The following is a 24,007-nucleotide window of genomic DNA, read 5'->3' as shown; positions in this document are numbered from 1 at the left end:
CGTCGTTCCTTTTGTTCATCATCGACGTTGCTTGTGTTCATCGTGTGGGATCGGGCAGGAGATGGAGACAAAGAGGGTAGTTCTCAGGTTTGAAGGAAACGAATGGGGAAGGGAGGAAGATTCGGAGGAAACATATTGATCGGGTGTATGCTAGTTCTTTCTAAGTTTTCCTAGAGCGTTTACGTGGCACCTTATAATTGGTTATTGTGAAAATCTCTTTTACACCCACCTGTCCCCAAGCTTTTCTCATATAAAAAGTATGTAATGAGGAATCTTTATACATAACCAGTCTTTACTTAACTCGGCCTAAACAATGCCCAAAGACTCCCATGTCTTTCTTGGTTAGACCAACCCAACTAGTGATTTTTGTCTTCCTAAATTAGGAGAGCAAGAACAAATTTCTCTTTTTTTTAGTTGGGGAGGATGGGGGGGGGGAGCATAGTAGTCAAAGAATGAAGCAAATCAAATTATTATTCCGGCATGGCTATTCCTCACAATTGCTCCTTATGATGTAGTGGAACCATGACAATTAGTAGGGCTATACATTTAGCCCGTTAACCTGACCCAAAGTGCACACAAATGGAAATAGAACACTTTCGTTTACTTTCGAATTATTTTGGGTCAAGTCGGTTAATACCCAGTAATCGAGGGGGGAGGGGGGAAAAACACCTAGAGGGCCAAAAGTCCTATCCCTTGCAGTGTCCCCAATGCCCAAAGGGCTAAAATTACTGCAAAAGGCCATATATGGCAGTAGACATAAACGAAAAGAGTAAAGGAAACCAAGATGAGCAATGTGGCAACAACATGTACAGTGGATTTACTCCCGCAAACAACATCCCCAATTAGATCTCTATAACATTGTTCAATCAGTTTCTTCGCCCATTAGTCTCTCTCTCTCTCTCTCTCTCTCTCTCTCTCTCTCTCTCTCTCTCTCTCTCTCTCCAAGTATTCTATCTTCACATAACATCAACTTTGAAATAAAATCTGTCTGGTTTTCCTTTTGAGTTTAAGCTTATCACTCAACCCTTGAAAATGCGCCTTCATCCAACCCCTCAAGTCTCTCTTTTTTGCCAATGAACCAATGCTCCATTTCCTCAGCTAAGCAGTTTCGTGATATTTTGGTAGGTTTTTCTAAATCGATTTGGGGATGGTGGGTTTTGATAGGTTAATGGATTCAAACAATGGTTTTTCTTTTCTTGCTTCAAATCCTGAGTCAAAACAAAAGAGGTACAGAGCTAGCTTCCTCAAGCAACAAAGATCTAGCATCTCTGACGAAATTGTAGATATGGGTATAAGAGAAATACTTGTCCACTAGTCATGTCAGAATACCCAAACCAAGTAGCTTACGAAATTCACAAATAACAGGTTGAGTAGGGTTGGATGAACAGTCCTAACAAGTAGGATCTCAAGGCACAGCAACATCTATGATGCAAAGATTAATGGACTTACATCATGATATATTTTTCTTCCTCATTGTAGGCATAATAGTTTACGTCTTGTCTACCTGCTTTCTATATAATACAATAGAGTAATTCTACACCTAAGCCCATACTTTCGCCCACACCACACACCGCTCACGTGGCTTTAATTTTTTTTCCTGCACAGTAATTTTACTTTATCTCTTTCAATTTCCGTGTGCCCTTGTCCCATCCGCGTCTCAAGAGTGGTTTTTCACTTTTTCATGCCTGATTCAAAATCGTCCCTCCCCACATCTCTCTCCATGATTCGCCCCTCCGCCAGTGTTGCAAATACATTTACCACAGCCTTTCACTGCCGACAACTCTGATCGACCGAAGAAACTCAAATTTGGCAGGTTGTTGTGCTACTCTGGTATAAAAGTCCTCTTTTATACCCAACTTCTCTCTCTAAAAAATTTCAATAAAACACAGAAAACATCGACATTTCTCTACAATCTAAGTGAAGAAAGTTGATACTTAAGTGGCATGAGCACAAATAGAGTTGAGTGAAAAAATTAAATTAAAAAGTTAATGCTTTTTCAATCTGAGTCGCATGAGCACAAATACACACATACAAAATGCAATGCACAGGAGCATTGCAATACAGAACTTGAGCGAAAAAATCATAATGGAGATGATGGGTTAGGTAGCAACAACTAACTCTAAAAAAAAAGAGTTCCATGACAGTGTTGCTAAAAAAAAAAATACAAAGAAAAGATTTCGCTAAGGCAAATTCAATAGAGAGAAACCTACATTTTTGACTTGATATTGCTTGTTTACTGAAATTTGTTGCTTTCTAATATTGCAGTTTTGTGGAGTGTCTCCAAGGTCCAAAATTCTTTGCTGTTATAATTTCCTCTAGAGTTCTAGGTCCATGAGAAATTGAGAATGTTACCATGCAGAGAGAGGGGCCGGGGAGAAGAAGGATTCTGCAGAGAGAGAGAAAAGCAAAGAATGAGGGAGGGGGGAGAGAGAGAGAGGGCACTCAATTCTCAAGCATTAGACCGTTTTTAAATAAACCGGTTTACCACATCATTAGTGTGTGGTGTATGCATCTAGACCAGCTTAGAGCATTAGTATTGGATTTATCAAATTCATCTTCAAAATTTGATAAAAAGTATAAATTTTTCATAAATTCAAAACCTTCATAGTTATAATTCTACATTGGATTAATAATTAGATTCATCAAAATAATAATATAATACTATTTTTTTAATAATAATATTTTTAATTTTTTTTTCATATTTTGTAATTATACTAACCATATGGACATTAATAGTTTAATTTAGTACTTAAATAATTGATTCCCAACTAATTTAGAATAAAATAAAATAAAACTATTGCATATTAAAATTAAAATAAAATATTAGTTTGAATGTAGAATAGTAGACCTTCAAATTTAAAAGAAGAACAATAAATATTGTAACTCAAAATTTTTTAAATACCCATTTAATGAATCTAATGTAGATTTATTTTAAATAAATTTATCAAAATTTAAAGATACATTGACTTTTAATGAAACCAATACTAATATTATTAAGAGTAGAATTACTCAATACAATATAAGGGAGAACGCTTTCCACCTGTAGAATAGTTATATGACTTTCATAGCATATTGTAGTTGTAGGGATAGGTAGCTACAAGTAATTTTCATGGCATATTGTAGTTGTAGGGATAGGTAGCTACAAGGGATGGGGATAGGTAGTTGAGTGGAAAGATTCTTTTGAGTTGTTTTAAAAAGAAGAAGTAATTTTCGTAGAGCTACAAAAAAACATTTACTAAGCTAACCATCTAATCAAAGTAGCAGTGTCTCAATTCAAGGAAGAGCTTTCCCACGAGAGGAAAGAGCATCTATCTACACAGTTAGTTGCCCCTACTTTGAGATATTTCCTTAGCTAGGTTGGCTCCTAGGCTAAGCAATTGTACATTAGGTGATGTTATCGGCAATGCCTCGCAGCACGGAATGTTATTCTTCCTCTGGGCTTTGGAATGGAAGAATTGGTTCAACATCAACCCCGGAGCATATAGATCCACCCGATCGATGCACGCTTGCACCAAACTCACCCAACCTTTTGGGCATAGGCATGCAAGAACCAATCCGAGTAATCTATCGCTTATTTTAAAAAATCTGTCTCCAGCAAGATAGGGCGATGCCAAAAAATCAGATTAGTGTAGGAGCGTCACTCATATTTTTTTGGCTTTCTCTCACTTTCATTTCAAAATCCAACTCGCTCCCGTCTACGTGTCCTTTGGACCCTTCACCTGCAACTAGATGTAGATTCGAACCACAGACACAAGAATTTTCAATCCTTTCCTCTAATCAACTGGGCTACTTAAACCACTTTTCTAAAATCTGTTTTCCTCGCCGCATAGCACCATACTTACCTCTTGACTAGGAAGGGAGAAGCCCTTTACTAAGAAAATATATAGGGCTATTTTTGCTAGTTTGTCAAGCTTTCGAGTAGCCCTTTCAATTGCAGCCCAGCCTAGTCTTCCAACGTGCTCAAGAACCGAGAATGGATGATAGATAATCGGATGTGAATGATATGAAGACATAGGTTTCAGCATTTCCATTTTGTACAACATCAGTACTGAACTCTCTTTGTTTTCGTTTCTGTATTTTTTTTAATTAACTGAACAGGAAGTAATCATCTGTAAATAGCATGGATGTTAGGTTAACCAATTAAGGCTGTACAGCTCAGCTCATGCACGCCCAGGATTTACGTTGATTGTGTGTACCAACTGCACGCGTTTCTGCTTGTAACTTCAAGATCATCATAGCCAGTTTTTGAGTCTCAAAATTGAAGGGGTAACTACTTTTAACGGTATTCATGATTGGGTTTTATTACATATAAATAAAATTGTGTATTAATTTATGTATTAATATTAATTTATTTATATTTAAAATTTAATCAATATTATTTTTAATAAAATTAATTTTTTAATTAATTATATTAAATTAAATATAAATTAATATACAATTGCACTTCCTTCGTATTTTTTTCATTAAATCCCTGGATTGAAAGGGTCAGGGTCTGCGGCCTCGTCCTAGGTAGACTCTCAATTGAAATGACCACTTGTCGTTTTGTGACATAAAGTCAAGAGGCAGGTTCGGTCGGCCTTCCAACCCGTAGTGCTGATAAGGAAAAAAAATTAAAAATGAACAAAAAAATGATGAATAAAATGTCGTATAGACTCCTTTCTTGCACAGAACAAACTTGGAATATTGGGATCGAATTTTAAAGTAGTTCCTTCAGACTTAAGCGGGATTGACGCACTGAGATGATCAAAACAAGTAGAACTTTGCTCCCATGCATGCACCTTTTGATTTTTTCCATAACGTACAACAAATATATATATATATATATGTATTGTTTTAGGAGTTGGGATGGTTCTAGGAAACTTCGTTTTATATATATATATATATATATATATAATTTCAAGTCAAAAGATCTTCATTTCTTCACTTGTTTCCATGCAGTTTTTGTTTTATGATCGACAGCTTTCACCCACTCAGTTTTGGCTGCATTCTCGTACCGTGGTCATTACTTCGAGAATCTAATGTCTCCTTTTTTTCTCACGTAACAATACAGTGTGCTAGCTAGCCAGCTCTCTCGTCGTCAGTCATGAGACAAAGTAGAATGGACTGAGAAAATATTTACCGGAAAGAACAAGATATTTTCTAAGCGCCGAAAGTCCTTTCCACGAAGAATTTCTTGAGCAGCTAGATAGGACGTCCATGCACAGTGTATTTAATTTAATAACTTAAAAAAAGTCTTTGCTTTGCTATATAGGCTTATAGATCATGATTCATCCTTTGTTTCAATTTATTAAACAAACTAAAGATAATAAATATTCTCCTCTAAGAAATAAATTAAAGCTTATATATAACAATGAAAGCTCATATGTGTTGTACCTTAAAATAATATTTAGGGCCTTTTTATAGTTTGGAAGATATTGAGATTAATTTAATTCAATTTAATTTTAAATTAAGTTTAATATTTAATTACTTAACTTTTAAATTACTAAACATCACCCAACTTAAAATATATATAGACATGGAACTCATAATATTTTTTAACTCAATATATCTTTACACACAAAATTTACAATTTTTTATAAATATATCTAAACTCATTTTAATATCTAAACTCATCTTAGGTAGGTTCTACAAAACTCATTTTATCATTTTAACTTATTACTATTCATAAAAAACTCAACTCATTCCAACTCAGTTAAACATCCAAATGAAGTAAGGCTCCATTTGGTTGCAAGACTCAATTGAAATCAACTCAGTTCAGTCTAATTTTAAATTGAGCCTAACATCCAAATACCGAACTTTCAAATTATTAAATTTATCTCAACTCAAAACTTCCTTATATATGAGATCCACAACTTTTTTCAATTCAACACATCTTTATACGTGGGATTTACAACTTTTTTTAATTTTTTATAAATAATACTAAACTCATTTTAATATCTAATTAAACATATCTTAACTCATTTTAAATAAATTTTACATAACTTATTTTATCTATTTAATACATTACTATTCATAAATAACTCAAATCTTAAAAGAGATTTTGAATTTGGAAATCTCATTGAATTTAATTAGATATTACTCGAAAAAATCATCCCCATAGCAAGTCGAGCTTGCACATTTTGGCATGCCTGTATTGAAAAGTCGTGTTTATTGCACGAGCATATGTTCCAAATAATTGCGTGTAATTTTCCACCAATTAAAGTGGTCAAAAGTCACGTCGATTGTCAAGAGTGCGACATTTGCAGGGTCATTACGGAGGAGGCAGATTGCGGGCAGCTACTCCTAATTGGGAAAAGAGTTTTACTATATTCAAAAACAGTCACGCATTAATTTGTGTATTAATATTGATTTATTTATACTTAAAATTTAAATTAATACTGTTTTTAATAAAATTTACTTTTTGACTAATCACATTATATTAATATATAGATTAGTGTACAATTATACTTATAATTATACTTTTCCTTGAAAAAAATTCAATTTCGAAGATTAACCTATCAAGACCTAAGACTTAATATATAATTTAAATAATTATTTTTTAAATAAATGGTGAGTTAATAAATAATATAAAAGAGGTTTTGAATTTGGAAATCTCATTCAATTTAATTAGATATTACTCGAAAAAAAAATACTCTCATGTTTTAATAATAGCTAGGGACCACGATGTACAGTATATTTAATTTTAAAATAATGATAGTCTTACTATTATTTTACTACTCTTTTACTATTTCTTTAATTTTTTAATTTTTAAAAATTTTTCTTTTACTTAATGATTAAGAAAATAACTATCAGTAAAATTATATATTTTTTAAATTTTTTCTTAATGATTAAATATATTAAAAAAATACTTAAAGAAAATTAAAAAAAAATACACTACAAGTAATAAAATAGTGGTGAACGAATGGTAAGTCTATGGATACCCTTAATTTAATAACTTCAAAAAAGTCTTTGCTTTGCTATATAGCTCATGATTCATCCATTGTTTCAATTTATTAAACAAACTAAAGATAATAAATATTCTCCTCTAAGAAATAAATTAAAGCTTATATATAACAATGAAAGCTCATATGTATTGTACCTTTAAAAAAATATTTAGGGCCTCTTTGTAGTTTGGAAGATACTGAGATTAATTCAATTCAATCTAATTTTAAACTAAGTCTAATATTCGATTACTTAATTTTTAAATCACTAAACATCACCCAACTTAAAATATATCTAGACGTGGGACTCATAATATTTTTTAACTCAACATTTCTTTACACACAAAACTTACAATTTTTTTTTAATTTTTTATAAATATATTTAAACTCATTTTAATATCCAAATACATCTAAACTCATCTTATGTGGGCTCCACAAAATTCACTCTATCATTTCAACTTACTACTATTCATAAAGAACTCAACTCATTCCAGCGCAGTTTAACATCCAAACGAAGTATCTCCATTTGGTTGCAAAACTCAAGTGAGATCAATTCAGTTCAGTCTAATTTTAAATTGAGTCTAACATCCAAACACCCAACTTTCAAATTACTAAACTCATCTCAACTCAAAACCTCCTTACACACAAGACTCACAACATTTTTCAACTCAACACATCTTTATACGTGGGACCCACAAATTTTTTCAATTTTTCATAAATAATAATAAACTCATCTTAACATCTAAACATATCTAAATTTATTTTAGATGGATTTCATATAACTCACTCTACCTACTCAATTCGTTACTATTTATAAAAAATTTAAATCTACTCAATTCAACTTAACATCCAAATATCAAACTTTCAAATTACTAAACTTATTTCAACTCAAAACTTTATTATATATAAGTCCCATAACTTTTTTCAACTCCATCTTTATATTGGAGACCCACAACTTTTTTTAATTTTTTATAAATAATATTAAACTCATCTTGATATCTAAACACATCTAAATTTATTTTAGATGAATTTTACATAATTTATTTTATCTATTTAACTCATTATTATTAATAAAGAACTCAAATCTCAAAAGAGATTTTGAATTTGAAAATCTCATTCAATTTAATTAGATATTACTCGAAAAAAATCACCCCCATCGCAAGTCGAGCTTGCACATTTGGGCATGCCTGTATTGAAAAGTCGTGTTTATTCCACATGCATATATTCCAAATAATTGCGTGTCATTTTCCACCAATTAAAGTGGTCAAAAGTCACATTGATTGTCAAGAGTGCGACATTGCAGGGTCATTGCGGAGGATGCAGATTGCAGACATCTACTGCTAATTGGGAAATCCCAATGAACCTATCAAGACCTAAGACTTAAGATATAATTTAAATAATTAAATATTTATTTTTATTAATTTATTATTTTTTAAATAAATGGTGAGTTAATAAATAATTCAAAAGAGGTTTTAAATTTGGAAGTTTCATTCAATTTGATTAGATATTACTCGGAAAAAAAAAACTCATGCTTTAAATAATTGCAAGGCGAAAGAGGCATTTTTATATCATATTTTTCTTGTCTTTTTTTTTTAAAAAAAAAAAAAAATCTAAATTCCATACGTAAACGGCCTCCCAAAAAAGTGATCAAGTGTGTACGTGGCCTTGACTATAAGAGTGAAAAATATATAATAAAAAACTTTTTAGGGCAAAAATCCAACACGTCTCTCAAAATAGTTGCTTAGATTCCAAGTTTTTGGACCAAGTAATTCAAGAGACCTCACTCTAAATAGTATATATTAAAATAAAATAAAGTAAAAAAGCCAAAATAATAATATCCATACATATTCTGGTTCAGCTGTTGTCATCAGCTGCCATATATATATCACTAAAGTCGCTGCATGGCGGAAAACATGGCCGTGGGGCTCACCCACCCCTATCCAAGCATTCACACCCTCAACTAGGTCACCATGGTTGAGGCTTCAAATTGCAATATCCGAGTAATTCAAGTTCTTCAATTCGACTGTAAATCGATTTGTTTTACTTCATAAAAAAAAATCATCAAACTTGAGCTTTCGTTTTCTTTTTTATGTTTTATATATGTATGAGAAATCCTATAACTATAAAGAGATTACAAACTGATATGACTTTATATGATACGTTAAATTTATTTTATAATATAATATTTATACCATATAAAAACATGCACATGAGTTTGTAATTTATTTTTATTGAATCTTTTTATAAATAAAGTATTTTTTTTTTAATATCAACATTGCATTTATTGTGATGACTCTGTCACGCCCTCTTCTTGTATACTTACTTTTTAATTTTAATGTTTCCATAAAAAAAAAACCACGAGGAGTACGTACCATTGCAAGTACTGTTGCAGCAACTTGTTGATATGGATATCTTTGTTTAGATGCAGAAATATTTCTTCATTGCATGCAGGGCCACCACCCTCTCCCTGCCATGGACGCCGTCAAGTCTTGCCACTCCTTTTAGGAACACAGTAGGGTTGCAAGATCTGCTGTTGAGATTCATGGTTCCATATATATAATGTGTGTGTGTGTAATTTGTATAGCTTTTGAAGATGATGATCATCAACCAGCTAGTGCGCGCTCTTTCATGTGGGTTGGATTGCTATATATTTTAAAGTTTGTTCTTGTTTATATAATATAATTTTATTTTCTTGTTACGCCTTCTCGTTTTGTACAAGAGGATTCTAATTATCTAGGTAGATATATAAGAGAATCCCACTTGGTCACGCTAGACATACATTAATCAACTCATGATGTTAATTTAATGCCCTCATGCAAACATATAATGAAATTTAACAAAGAATTTTGAAACTTTCTATTAAGTTATTGTAGGCTCTAGGTTACGTCATCTTCAGTAGAAAAAAGATAGATACATCAAATCTATCACACAGTATTTTTTATTATCCATGTGAATTTTTAGAAACACCGTTACAATTGTAAAATTTACTTTAATATATATATACTAGGTTAAGAGTACGTGTAAAGTAAATTTGTTTAGTTGAATTAAACAAGTTTTTTACAAAAATAATATGGTTATTTAAAAAAAAAAAAGCTATTCATCATTCTATGATGTGACATTAGATAATAAGTTCACAAGTGAAATATAATAAATAATTTTCAATAATCTAATATCACATCATAGGATGATGGAAGGATGAGAAAAATTAGGATGATAAGTAACATTACTCTTTTAAAAAGAAAACTTAATTAATGAATAATTTGATGCGCATATACAAAAAAAAAAACTTTAATAAATATCTTTAGATAATGATAGCCGGTAAGTATAATAATTACATATTTAGATATATTAGAAAACAAAAATATTAGTTTAAACCTAAAGTTAAGATATATTAGAATAATATAAACAAATAAAAATAGTATTATTACCATCATAATAAATACTAATACCACATTAAAAAAACGTACAATATTTGAATTTTTTTTAGAATATTAAATGATAAATCTAAATCTATGTGTTTTGATATAATTTTTTTTTAATTTTAACATATTTAAATAGATCTTATTCACACTGTTTTTCTTTATGAAGGTTTTATTTTTTTCATTTTTCATTTTATATTTTATATATTTTTTTTCTTACAAATCTGAATGTTTATAGTCAAATTAAGATCTAAGTAGTGCGTTCCAACTCTTATAATGGTTAATTTTTGTTTGGCTTTCGATTCTTGGATAAGTGGGAAGACTTTTTTTCTTGTGCCTTGCCCACAAAATATTTAGTCAAGCTGTCACAACACATGTGCTGCAATGATTGGTTTCCGTGCTTGATCTGATCCTCTGAAAATACACATAAATTACTGATAATTATAGGAATCAGTCATTATGACATATATTTGCGTACGATCTTTCTCTTATGCTTTCATAGTACGTACAAATTATAAAATATTTTTTTTATTAAATTTTATATTTTAAATAATATAAAAAATGTATTTTACACACAAAAATAAAAATAATTAACATTGCATTTGAACAATAAAATAATTTTAAATATTTTATAAATAATAATAAGAAAATAATAATAATATATTCTCAAAATACTTCACTACCCTAACTAGCCTTATGATAAAAACTTACAAAATCCTAATTCTAAGTTGCATAATTCCTTGGTAAGACCTAGAGTTGATGAATAATTGGGTTAATTTTAGGTAATGCTTGCTTTCAAATCTGTTTGTTCACCAACCGGGACCCACGAAATCCCAATCAACCACTAAGATTCTGCCATTCCAAATTTATTTGACCCTCCCCAAGTTTTTAATTCCCTTTGAATTTCCTCCCGTACTTTTGCAGCCGCCGGTAGTCCATTTCTTTCATTTTATTATTATTATTATTATTTAATTTTCTAAATTTTCTCTCAAACCTCTACTTTTCAATTTCGATGGAAAGAGAGGTTTGAGGTGTTGTGGATGAGCATTATGCATGCAGAAGCATGAAGCAGCGAGTTGGGGTGTCAATTATTACGAGCCAGCGGCGCCACGTCCTTGTTGTGGGCGCGAAGATAAGGAGACCCCACCATGGGCCCCAACCAAGTCCTTCCTACTCATGACTCGTGTGAGTCGTGACCACTGTTTTCGATTCAACAATATCTTGGACCTTTATATTAACAAGGCAAAGTTGTGTAAAACATGCCCAATAGTCACTCCTATTTTGTTCAGACTCACACGTCTTATCACCGAAACAAAAGTTCAAAATAATTTGACTCTTCGAGAATTTGAATGTTTATTATAAAGAATTAAATAACATAAACGTTATTAGCTCGTAAGAAGGATCGATGTCTTGAAAAACTTATGGTAAGGCACGTGGTGGTTGCCAGATGTCGGAGAGCAAGAGAAAACCACCATACTTAACCCGGAAAAGACAATAAAAAAAAGATAAAAAAAGAAGAAAATCAGAGCATATTGGGACAAATGATTGCCTATGGAAAATTTGATTTGATGATAATTTTTAAAAAGAATGGCGAGTCTCTTTCTAAACTAAGCGAATAAGTAATAAACGAAATTAATAATTAATAAATTCTCTATTGTGCATGCTGACAATTAATTATATTTAATATTAATATTAATCTATTAATATCATATACATTGTTAAAGTTACGTAATAGTCATGCATTTTCTTTGAAGTAAAAAGGTACACTTTTTTTTCTAAATGTGAATTTTATTTTTATCTATTTTTTTTAAAATTAAATATACAAAAAGTGCATACATTAGAATTGTAAACATTATTTTTCTTTTTACGATGAATATTAATATTATCTAACTCATAAATTGTGTCGATTTTTTTAAAACAATTTATAAATAATACTAGAAAAGAGTGCATCCCAATCCCTCGCGCCACGATCAATCAGAGAAGGAAGGTCACACGAAGGTACCGAGGTACCAAAACCAAAGCAAAGCATCATCTGAAAACGTTGGCGGAGTCTAGACGCAGAGGTTACATCCGACAGAAATCCAACCTCTGCAACTGACGTCTCGATATGTTCAAGGGGGGCTGGATTCTCAAAACACGTGTCTAACACTGAAAGCTCCCTCCTTAATAATATGCCATCCAGTTGAGCGCAGCCACCGAAAATGTCACCATAACAGCGACCCGGCTAAGTTGGTGCAAGAAGATTCAATGAACAACGGCATGCCAACATTTTTATATTATTCTATTTTTCTTTTATATTATTAAATTATCCAAATCTCGTTAGGACAAAAATCCCATCAAGCTTTTCAACTCTTCCTGCCCTTCAAATCTCTCTCTCTCTCTCTCTCCCCCCAAAGTACTTCTTCACTCTCTTCTTCGTACTTAATACTTATCTCCTTACAAATTTTCTTTTTAAAAAATATACCCAATTACAACTCATATACCATTCACAACAAAAACTTATTAACACGAGACAAAATCGCCGTATCAAGTACTAAACGGGAATAAACTCTACGTGCCAACTCCCCGCACTTATCATAAATACACGAGGGTACTTTCGTCATTCCGCTTAGCTTTGTTGACTTGTCTGAATTTTGACCAATTTAGCTGTGCCACATCACTGTTCCGGCCAAAATTGTTGGTCTAAGAATACTAAAGTATCCATCAGTTTTTAGCAAATTCCGTCCACCAAGAACACGTCGACGTCAAACTCACCGACGTCTTCTTCCTCCGGCTGCCCAAAGAGCACTGAGTCCGGAAAGATCAACGGGACGTCGATATCGAACCCGAAGACATCGACGTTGTCGTAACAGAAACGCTCCAACGGCGTGGGTTCGTCGTTACGGAGGACCGAAGTCGGTGAGGAGGCATCCGCGTCAGAAAAACTTGAACTCCCCTTGGGGCTGTCAACGCCAACCGAAGTGTCCGTCATGTCGGGGTTAGGGAAGTTCGTGACGGCGTTAGGACCCTTGAGCTCCACTGCGGCTTTGTCGTAGACTGAGGCAGCCTCTTCGGCCGTGTCAAAAGTTCCGAGCCACACCCGTTTGCGGCGGGCTGGGTCTCTGATCTCCGCAGCCCAGCGACCCCAAGGTCTCTGCCGAACACCTCTGAACTTTTTCGGGTGAGTGGTGTCGGATTTCGTCGATCTCAACGTTCTCTTTCTGGCAGGCTCTTGTTTCTGCGGCTTGAAGTTCGTTAGTGATGGTTGCTCGAAGCGGACCTCTCGGACATGTCTTTTAACTCTTCGTACCATCCTCTGTTCTTCCTCGTCGCTGGAGGAGTCCGTGGCGTCGGGGTCGGTATGGATGATCCTCAGGAGCTTAAGCGTTGGTTGAGAAGTCATGGAGTGATAGAATTTATTGTTCTTATCAGCGCTTATCATGGAAATTGTCTAAGAAAATCACGATGGAAGATCCGACAAACAGGCGTAGGACGAAAACGCATGCGACCCTAAATTAATTGGGTGGGTGGTCTTTTTCTTTTCCTTTTCCGATCACACACAGTGATCGAAGTAAAGGAGAGAGCTTTATGGGGGTGATCGTATCTTCAAACAAAATCGGTAGTGGTGGTGGGGAGGATAAGTTTAGGTAGGACAGAGGCAATAGAGTGGAAAAAAGGTGATGGCTTTAGTTCACAAATTAGGGAAAAGAGGGAGGAGACCGAGATTCTATGCCTCCAGGCGCAAATGGAATTATGGAAGTGAAAAATGGGGGAAAAAAAGACAGTGGAATTATGGTGCTGCAGAGAAAGGTCATTCTAACTACTCCTTACGGAGTGGGAAACTCTTGCCTTTCCGAGATATTCAGCACGGAGAGCGGATGGCGTTTGAGTACGCTTATAATAAAAGAGAGTGAGAGAGTGAGACAGAGACAGATGGACAAGCAGATCTTTTAGAGCGAGGATAATTGGTCCGAGACTCTGACCCTTCCCACCACCTACAGGTAAAAAGAAGGAGACCTCCTACAAAGGAGTGTCGGACTTTTGGCGGGAAAAATAAAGAAAAACTTCGAGGAGGTTGAAAAAGATTCCTTGCGGAGTGTGCTGAGTGTTGTTGGGTGAGGGATTGGTGGCAGGGAGAGCTAAGCCAGTGAAGGGACGACTCGGAAGAGAGAGAAGAAAAAGAAAGACGCGAGGAAACGAAGTGAAAATTGGGTGGGGGAAATGGGTATATATAGATGCACGGACTGTCTTTTTTCCTGTTTTGTAAGCAAACATGAAATTCTAAGCACTCTTTTGTTTTAAGAGATAAAATTGAGATGAAAGAAGATATTTTAATATTAAAATTAAAAATTAAATAAAATATTATTTCATATAAAAATTTAAAAAAATTATAATAGTTAAATAAGATAAAAGACGTCACAACAGACAATCAGGAGTACTCTATTAGATACTTTGATAATGGGTTTAAGAATATTAGCAAAAAAATTATTAGATGAACAAAAAAAGTTTTAATTATTTGAGGCGATGTTGAAGTTACAATTCACCATTATTGGAATGAGTGCTCTAGCCCCAATGATTTTAAAACTTATTTTGTTAAGGATTTGTTTATATTAAATTAACTTTATTTCCATTTTTTTTTTTTTTGTTTTTAATCCCAAAATGAAATTCTTCCTGATTCCACCTGGAAAAGGTGGAGTTGGACGTGATGCACCCGTTTGGAAGAATGGAAAATCAACGAAGGAGGCGAGAAAGTAGGCAAACAATGAACAGAAAATGCATATTTCAGGGAATAAACTAGCAAGAAGCGGAGTAGCCGTGTTGTTAAAAACTTAAAAATATCATAAATTTTAAAATATTTATCTTATTATATTTATCTTGAAAACAATCATATCTCAAGAGAAAAAAGATGACCAGGAGAAGTAAGGTAGGTTCCAATTTTAAAGGACTCGTTTCATGAGAGTAAATGAATAAATAAATATATAATATTTTTATTGCTTTTGGTGGGAGTGCGTGCGATAGTCATGAGTCATGTCGGGAGTGTTTTTCCAGCAGCCTCAGTTGACGTGTCAGAAACCTTCTTTCTAACTGGTCAATTGCCTATTTTTAGGAGCCTCCCCACTACCCCACTCTACTCCTTATCGTTTAGTGCAAAATGACTAATAAATATTATTATTAATTTTTATTTTCAAATAAGTATGCTTTTGTTTATAAACAACCTTATCATTTTTATCATCCAATAATCATAAGTATATCCTATTACATAAAAGTGGGATATGAGAGTGTAGTATGTATAATTATTTTTATTAATAAAATATTATTTTATATAAATTATATATTTATTTAATTTTAAAAAAATATACGAAACTTAAATAAAAATTAAAAATATTATTTTTTATAAATTTTAGGCATACAAGTGTGAATAAGTAGTAAACTTTAGCAAAACAATTTAAGGGTAAATTATTATAATTTTATATTAGAATTATGTTACATATAATTATTTTTATATATTATTTATATAATTGATTAAAATAATTATTTTATATTAAAAAATAACGTAATCAATCGTATTAATAAAATATATAAAAATCACTAATTTGTATTTTATTTCAAAAATTAAATAAATTCGAATTTTGTTGTTTAAGCACGGGCAGCAAAAGTAGTTGAAGAGACATGATCCTAATGTCGGCTGTAGACCTCGATTTTTTTCAGTTTGAAACTTTGAATGGCTGTGCTGTGTAACTGTACGAGAAGGACTTTTATCTAAACTCAAGTTAATAAACCCACAAAGTTGGCATTGTGTTTGCTGCCCTATTATTTTTTTATTTTAATTTATAAGACAGAATCAAGAAATATAAATAATATACAGCTTGTAAAAAGAATTTTACAATATGACAAAACACATTAGTCAATGTGTAAATTTTCTTGTATAAGATTTGTGTTTAGTCTAAACATTTCCCTTCATCCTAATCCTACAATTTCAGCATTATCTCTCTTATAGTTATCTACTTTTTCTTCTTTTCCTAGTATTCCCCACACTCCCTCAGATACGTTAAGAGCTGCTGGTCTGAGTCGTCTGACGTTTCTTAAGAGTTTGGACTGGTCAATTGGAGAGGAATAAATATCATTATATATATAAATATATATATATATATATATATATAAATTTTGAGATCATACAGAAAAAACATACAAATTATATTTTACAATATTTATTTTTGACTGTATAAATCAATTATCTCTTGATATCTTCTTGACAAGGTCTCTCTTTTAGTTTACGTCATACTATCTCGAAAATGGAATATAGAAAGCTTAGAAAATGAGAAAGGGCCTACGCACATGGTAATGGGTATGAATAATCAAAACCCACGAAAACGTTGAAAAAGTGAGGGAGTCGGTTGGTTTTGGCTTGGAGGAGACGCAAAGGTAAACAAAAAAGAAAATACACCCCTCAGGAATAATCAAGCATGTGAGCACTTATGTCATCCATGCATTAGAGTTACAGAGAGTGATCCCCCTTCCCCTTGTCAATATTGCTTGTGACCTAAGACTGATAAAAACATCTAATTTAGTATCAATCATTTAAATTATTTCCATTTTTGTCGAATATATTATTGTTAAATGCTTCGAAGATAATTTGTTTTATAGTTGTTTGATCCGTCATTTGAATAAAGTTGTTCTGAATTCGAATGGTGACCTCTTATACCATGTGAAATGTCAGGACAAGGGACTCCTAGTTTTATGGGACTGTTGCAGATATAAAACATGCTTACAGATTACAGTGACCAATCAAATACTTGGGACCCCCTTCTAAATATGCTTTAGTTGGACAATCAATTTCCAGGTCCCATGTCAAAGCACATAATATCGTTCACATGGGGGTTCATTAATCCATGTTTTGAGTAATTCTTTGACATAGTTTCTCAATTCCCTGTATTACTTTTCACGTGAAAAATCCCATTGCAGATTGGTCGGAATAGAAGCCAAATTCAAAGCACTTCGTACTAAAAAGCAGCGTAAAAAGCAGCGACCGAAAGCTTGGAATGTTATTGCAGCTGTTGGCCTCTTCAACACTACTTATACAGTACATGGAAAGAAAAACTACCATAGTTTTTTTTGTCTGAATTACAAGACTTAGAGTACAAAAGATGAACACATAAAGAGCATTTAATATCATCATTAATATCATCGAGAAAATTCACACGAATCACAACAGATATCATCTATACATTACCGTCTATCTGTCTTCTACTGTAAATTCATTGAAATAAGAACTCTTTAAGAGATCCAAACAAGGAACTACAATGGCGCAGGCCACACCACCCCATGGTACCTCCACAAAATTTCTTGATAGTTTTAATGGGCTATACACATTTTTCAGTGAGACTTTAGCAAATGAAATAACAATCAATCTGCGTGCACTGTCTGTACACCAATTTTAGGGGAAGAGAGAAATTAGTTCCAACATGCTTTGGTCTTTAAATAAAATCTCATGCGAGTGGGCATGGGATGTTTCCATACGTCCCTCCATAATGCCCTACCCACTTGAGTCCCTACTACAGAGCAAAAATTTCAACTTTTTGTCATAGGAATCGTACCCACAAAACATTATTTTCTTAATCAATCATAGGAGTTGTAGATCAACAAGCAGATCATTCACTTGACAACATGATAACATTACATTACAGTTTTCCAATCTCCAATGTCTTCAAATAATATTCACAAGACCATAATGTTCCTTGCCAACATTGAGTCCTCGAACAAAAGAAATAGGAGATTCATTCTTAATGAAATCCATGGATTCACAACTGCTTCTAGATGCTAAGGGTTTTTAGCTCGCCATCATCCCATTGCATACTTCTGTGTCCAGCTGCGTGCAGTGGCTTCATACTTAGCCCGGTCAGTCTTGTACATGTGAGCAATTTCCGGAACAAGTGGATCATCGGGGTTTGGGTCCGTCAACAAAGAGCAAATGGACAACAGCACCTAAAACAGAGGAAGTTAGGTTGCAGCCCATATAGAATTAGGCAGATGTAAGTTTGGGTCTAATGGGCACAAGCTCCATATCCGAACCCAACCTAGGTAAAAACTTACCCTGTACTTAATTGTACAAACAAGCATGGGGTTTGTAAAGACGACAAACAATCTAGGACATGGGATAAACAATGATGTTTCGTTATCATAACTTCCCTGCAAGGTATAAATGGTTTTTTTTTTTTTTTTTTTGACTCATAAATCCCACACAACTGATGTGCAAATCTGGCAGCATAGTGAGATATCGTAGCCAGTGAATTTGATCATGCAAATTGATGTCACTTGAATTTGTCATTTCAGAAAAGACCTTATGCAACGCTGGCAGACCAACTATGGCTGTAGACCCAAAAAATTTAAAAAGGTGGGAATATTTCAATGAAACCTTAGAAATTGTTAGCGCTGGGCTCCACTGTTCTTTAAGTATATCCAGACATATGCTTCCATTGCTGTTGATATTTGGGTGGAACACTTTAGTCCTAAATGCAACCTGAAAATATAGAAAAGGGTTACTAAGATTCTTGATTTCTAAAATAACAAATACAAGATAAACAAAATATTCAGACACATCAATAAAAACTACCACAGCCTTCACACTGTAAAAAATAAAACAAAAATGAGTAAAGAGATCAAAATGCCAAACCCATGATTCCCCATAGAAAGCATAATAGGATGTGCACTTCACATTCAAAATGCATAGAATTAAAAACACATTCCCTTAGTGAAACACTACACTACCCACCATTTACATCAACATTCATATTAACCACTCAGCATCAATCTCAGAAGTGACGACATTGGAATATCATTTTCTTTGAAGTGTGGGGACTTGAGTATCTTATGTTTATTTTGTACCATAAAAAAGAGCAACGAATAATTAAATACAAACACCAAACATTTCTTATACATATGATTCCACATTTTTTCAATTCATTTTACAAACAGATAGCACACATGTACCACTGCTTGGAAAATATTACATTCAAAATTTGTGTAGAAGATTCAACAGCTTTGCACAAGACAGATTATGTATTTGATAAGGCAAAACTAATTAACATTCTGATCAAAATCAGCAAAATTCTAGTGGTCTCCCAACAAGATTGTGCTCTCTGAAACTTCTTGGAATTAATGATACACCCACATTTCAGTTTTGACACACAGACACATTTTCCATAGGCTAAATTGCAATTTTCAAAACTGCAGGATCTTTAAGGGGAGGTTTGGATACAAAAAGCCTCTCATCTTATCTAATTATTACAACTTTCCATACAAAATACAATAAACAATTTAACTTTTTCAAATTCCAAAACAAAAGTAATATTTAAAAAATATTCTAACAATTTTTATTCAATTTTTAAATTTCATCTCATCTCATCTCAACTCACTATACAAACCTCCCCTAAAAGTATTAACAGACCTTTTGTTCTAACACTTACAAAATAAAAAACAAAAGATTTACAAAACACTAAGGAACAAGGCTACAAAGTATATAGGCATAAAAATGAAGTCTTTGAATGAATTGGCCATGTTCCAAGAACAACAAAACCACTAAAAAGGAGCCAATACATCTTCTTAAAAAGACAATGAAAACATAGATGACATTGCTAAAACAAATCATCCATGCGAAAATGAAAAATTTATAATCATACAGTAATGTCAAGGTTAGATTCTAAACCTTGCATCTTCATCAAACTAATTTTGCTGCTCCACCCAGAGATATATGAAATTCGAGTACTCCCAGTGGATCTCAATTTCTAAAAAACCCACGAATAATACAATAACAAGTACTACACTTAATAAAGAATTTAATCATTTACTTTTCCCACTTTTATGATTTATTAAACTTTAACAGCATCTGTCTTAAAACCAATCAGAAGTAATATCTAGATGTAAGAAATGGCTTCCACAGACACCGACTTAGGGAAGAAAGAAAAACTTCCTAAAAGAAGTTAACAATAAACTTCTGTTTCGCCAGAGGAGGACAATTCATTAATCATCAAACGAGCTAAACAAAAATTCAAGGTAAAGAACTTTTCCGCAAAGACCGCGCAATAAACTCGAATAAGCTTAACAAAAAGCTCAGGATTGTGTCCTCCTTAACATCCGCACTTCAATTTTGAAGCCACGATGCCATATGTCATATGCTGAAATGGACATAGAATAAAGGCAAACGAATGCAATGAACCATCGGCAAAACTAAATGTAGAAAAAGATTACCTTTGGGGGCTTAAATGGATAATCAGGGGGGAAATGAATAGAAACTAGAAATACACCTCCTGCATAAGGGCTATCAGCAGGTCCCATGATGGTAGCTTGCCAATGGAACATGTCCTCAGCGACAGGACCTACACAAAAAATTAAAATCTAAAAACCATGCTCCAAGTTAATCACACAAGCTGCAATTTCTTGGCAAAAAATCTACCATTTTTAAAAGGTGAGAAACTCCTAAACAAAGAAGTGAATCAAAGGGAAATTTTGCCAAAGCACAAATACAGTATTGTATCAACACCCACGATTAAGGCCCAAAAATCAGAGAACTTGAGCAGTCAACCCAGCCGAAAAATTACAGAGCAACCAGACAAGCTAAAGATAAAGTTTATGGCTTTGGTTTCGGAGTCAGAGTTTAACATAGAAAATCGATTCAGAACAGAAGAGAGGCAAAGGTGTATATATACCAGCGCTGCAAGAGGTAGGAGGATCTTTCTGCAAATCCTTGAGCTCCTTCAAGATCCGTTTCGATGCCATACTCTAAAGAACACCCACAAACAAAGCAAGGAAACCAAATCAGCAACAGATCGGAAGCACCCAGAACACAAAGTTTTGATATTGATTCACAGATCCTGAACCCTCAGGTTCACAACCATCTCTTACCTGAAAAGGGAAAGCACCAAAGGTTTGAACTTTCTCAAGGAAATTGGCAAAATAAATCGATTATTTGCAGATGGGATAAGGGAGCAACAAGATTCGAAAGGGAAGATGGTGATTAGCCTTATAGGGCAAAGGACACAGAGCGAAAAGAGCTGGTTCTAGAATTTTCTCTTTTAAAAAGAAAATTGAGAAAAAAAATTAATTGGCGTAGGATCAACGCCGTTATTACTTATTACCCCGCTTTATTTATTTATTTTAATTGCAAAATCCCTAGTGGACAACAATTTTTCCGGTCCAATGCGCTTGGCTCTCCGCCGCCCTCTTTTCAATTCCATCCCCACGGTTTTTAGCTTTTTCCAGATACCTCCCCTTATTTCTTTCCTATTCCATTTCCACCCATCTATTATGCATATGAATTAGTCTTCGGAGCATCCACTGTTTGGGAGAAACCAGTGCACTCATGACGTGTGGACCGGGTTCACTAAACACTGAACCGGTTTCCATCAATACCTCACATCAGTCCCGAAATCTCACCCCCCCACTCATCTCCCATACTCTCTCAGCCCTAAGAGCCCTAAGAGCCATTCGTGCCCCTCGAGCCCCGTGCCCTTCGTCCCTGAGTGCCTTCGTCTTCTTCGAATGTCATCGGAGTGGACTCCGGTTGAGTAGTTACCTCTCACCTACGAGTAGTTCTCACCCCCCACTCATCTCCCATACTCTCTCAGCCCTTCGTGCCCCTCGAGCCCTTCGTCCCTTCGTCTTCTTCGAAGGCCATCGGACTGGACTCTCACTCTCACCCCCCAAGCAACTCCCACTCTCTATAACCTGCCCTCCCAAAGAGAAGACGAAGGCCTTTCCTCAGTCCCGAAGGTCGGTCCATCGCGGCATCCCTCAGTCCCAAAGGTTGGTCCATTCAAACGTAGGTCTCGAAGCCCTTATTCCCTCAGTCCAGCGAACCCGTTATTCCCTCAGTCCACCGAACCCCTTATTCCCTCAGTCCCGAAGCCCTCAGTCCACCGAAGCCCTCATTCCCGAAGCCCTCAGTCCCGAAGCCCTAATAGCACCGAGGCGAAGAGATCTGCGTGAGGGAATTTCTGATTCTAAGGTTTAAATTTGTTTAATTGCTTTATGGATTGTGGTGATTTGTTTAAATTTCTTGTGTTATAGCTATGGTTCTACGTTATGATGATTTGGGGTCAATTTCCTGTGTTATAGCTATGGTTCTGCGCTTTGCTATGGTGAATTGTTTAAATTTCTTATGTTATAACTATGGTTCTGCGCTATGCTATTGTGATTTGTTTAAATTTCTTGTGTTATATCTATGGTTCTGCGCTATGCTATTGTGATTTGTTTAAATTTCTTGTGTTATAGCTATGTTTCTGCGCTATGTTTCTGCGCTATGTTTCTGCGATATGGTGTAAAATCTTGCATCCTGATTATTTATTCCAAGTGGCATTGTGAATATTTATTCGAATTGGCATTCTACATGCCACAGTTAGTTGAAGTTAAATTGTTGTATAGTGCACTGATCCCTCAGAACAATATAACCTATGCATGAAGTTAAAGTGTTGATATGGAAATGATTTCAGCAGTAAAGTTGAGAAAAACATATACATTTGAGAGAGAAGTTGGAGTTGTTTCCTGTTTACTAATCTTTGTTAGTAAATTCCTGTTTTTACTAATATGTTTTAGTACTAATCTGTACTAGTAAATTCCTGTTTTTACTAAACTGTTTTAGTACTAATCTGTGTTAGTAAGTTTCTATTTTTACTAATCTGTTTTAGTACTAATTTGTGTTAGTAAATTCCTATTTTTACTAGACTGTTTTAGTAATAATCTGTGTTAGTAAATTCCTGTTTTGTCTAATCTGTTTTAGTAGTAATATGGTGTTAGTAAATTCATGTTTTTACTAATCTGTGTTAGTACTAATATGTGTTATTAAATTCCTGTTTTGTAATTATCTGTGTTAGTACTAATATGTGTTATTAAATTCCCGTTTTAGTAACTTCATGTTTATACTAATATGAACTTCTGGGCATTGTCTTTTTAATCAGTCATGGCTTCTACACAATCATCATCGTCTGTAATTGATGAATTTTTGTTGGAAACACTAAGTTGTTGGTGTGGTTTGAAAGCATCCGTAAAGACATCGCACACTACGAAAAATCCGAGAAGGAAATTTTTCGCCTGCCCAAACTATAAGACGGTAAAGCAAGTTATTTGTTTAAATTAGTATAGTGAGTTTCATTTTAATTAAATGTTCTTATTGTGTGCAGCTTGAAACTAGGAAATGTGAATTTTTCATTTGGGCAGATATATTTCACCTGGTACAAGAGAACATTCGTAGAAGAGAGAGTCAAGTTTGGAATATGTTGGATGACGTATTGGTGCGCGAGAAAGAGGTTCGTAAAAAGGAAGATAAAGTTCGTAAAAAGGAAGATAAAGTGCGAGAGCGAGAGACAAGTCTTCGTAGGGAAAATCGAAAATTATTATGTTTGTATTGGATTGTGATTTTTGTAATTATTTGGGCTTGGTTTGGATAGTTTGGTAACTCTAATACGAAACTGAGTTTTTGTTAGAATGTAACTGTTGGTAGAGTGTAGTGTGGAAGTCCAAGACCACCTTTGGTATTAGAGTATTCTTGGACTTGTCTCTGGAAGTGTACTGTAATGTTAATTGCAAGCTGTATAAATATCATATATCCCTGTTTTGTAATTACCAGTCTTGAGACTACAAACCGTGCAAGCATCTGCTCAAGAATGTAAATAAAATTTGTGCAGACCTGATTTTATA

At 33.9% G+C, this 24,007-nt stretch overlaps 3 protein-coding genes across 3 annotated transcripts; 1 reads left to right on the top strand and 2 right to left on the bottom strand.

Annotated features, from left to right (window-relative positions):
- Window positions 1-12,587: 12,587 nt before the first annotated feature.
- Window positions 12,588-14,528, bottom strand: LOC122295051 (pathogenesis-related genes transcriptional activator PTI6-like). Its single transcript, XM_043104070.1, has one exon. The coding sequence runs from the start codon at window positions 13,758-13,760 to the stop codon at window positions 13,050-13,052; it is 711 nt and encodes a 236-aa protein (XP_042960004.1). The 5' UTR covers window positions 13,761-14,528; the 3' UTR covers window positions 12,588-13,049.
- Window positions 14,529-17,910: 3,382 nt separating this feature from the next.
- LOC122294384 (ubiquitin-conjugating enzyme E2-17 kDa) lies at window positions 17,911-21,403 on the bottom strand. The gene is made up of 5 exons (XM_043103077.1): window positions 21,218-21,403; window positions 21,022-21,094; window positions 20,564-20,691; window positions 18,732-18,836; window positions 17,911-18,301 (listed from the first exon to the last, which is right to left on the bottom strand). Exons 2-5 carry the CDS (start codon window positions 21,089-21,091, stop codon window positions 18,158-18,160), a joined length of 447 nt encoding a protein of 148 aa, XP_042959011.1. The 5' UTR covers window positions 21,092-21,094; window positions 21,218-21,403; the 3' UTR covers window positions 17,911-18,157.
- Window positions 21,404-23,158: 1,755 nt separating this feature from the next.
- LOC122293267 (uncharacterized protein At4g04775-like) lies at window positions 23,159-23,982 on the top strand. The gene is made up of 2 exons (XM_043101789.1): window positions 23,159-23,420; window positions 23,491-23,982. The coding sequence occupies exons 1-2, from the start codon at window positions 23,271-23,273 to the stop codon at window positions 23,755-23,757; spliced, it is 417 nt and encodes a 138-aa protein (XP_042957723.1). The 5' UTR covers window positions 23,159-23,270; the 3' UTR covers window positions 23,758-23,982.
- Window positions 23,983-24,007: the final 25 nt, after the last annotated feature.

This window comes from Carya illinoinensis, chromosome 14, assembly GCF_018687715.1.
Source record: "Carya illinoinensis cultivar Pawnee chromosome 14, C.illinoinensisPawnee_v1, whole genome shotgun sequence".
Classification (NCBI taxonomy): domain Eukaryota; kingdom Viridiplantae; phylum Streptophyta; class Magnoliopsida; order Fagales; family Juglandaceae; genus Carya; species Carya illinoinensis.
This window is presented reverse-complemented; position numbering and strand designations above follow the sequence as displayed.

What these genes read in the sequence shown, in the direction of transcription:
- LOC122295051 (XM_043104070.1), bottom strand. Translation starts at nt 13,760, where the DNA reads ATGATAAGCGCTGATAAGAACAATAAATTCTATCACTCCATGACTTCT.
- LOC122293267 (XM_043101789.1), top strand. Translation starts at nt 23,271, where the DNA reads ATGGCTTCTACACAATCATCATCGTCTGTAATTGATGAATTTTTGTTG. An exon ending in CCTGCCCAAACTATAAGACG is followed by an intron (nt 23,421 to 23,490) that starts GTAAAGCAAGTT and finishes TATTGTGTGCAG; the next exon opens with CTTGAAACTAGGAAATGTGA.
- LOC122294384 (XM_043103077.1), bottom strand. Translation starts at nt 21,091, where the DNA reads ATGGCATCGAAACGGATCTTGAAGGAGCTCAAGGATTTGCAGAAAGAT. An exon ending in TCCTACCTCTTGCAGCGCTG is followed by an intron (nt 20,692 to 21,021) that starts GTATATATACAC and finishes TTTTTTGTGTAG; the next exon opens with GTCCTGTCGCTGAGGACATG. An exon ending in CAGCGCTAACAATTTCTAAG is followed by an intron (nt 18,302 to 18,731) that starts GTTTCATTGAAA and finishes CCTCTGTTTTAG; the next exon opens with GTGCTGTTGTCCATTTGCTC.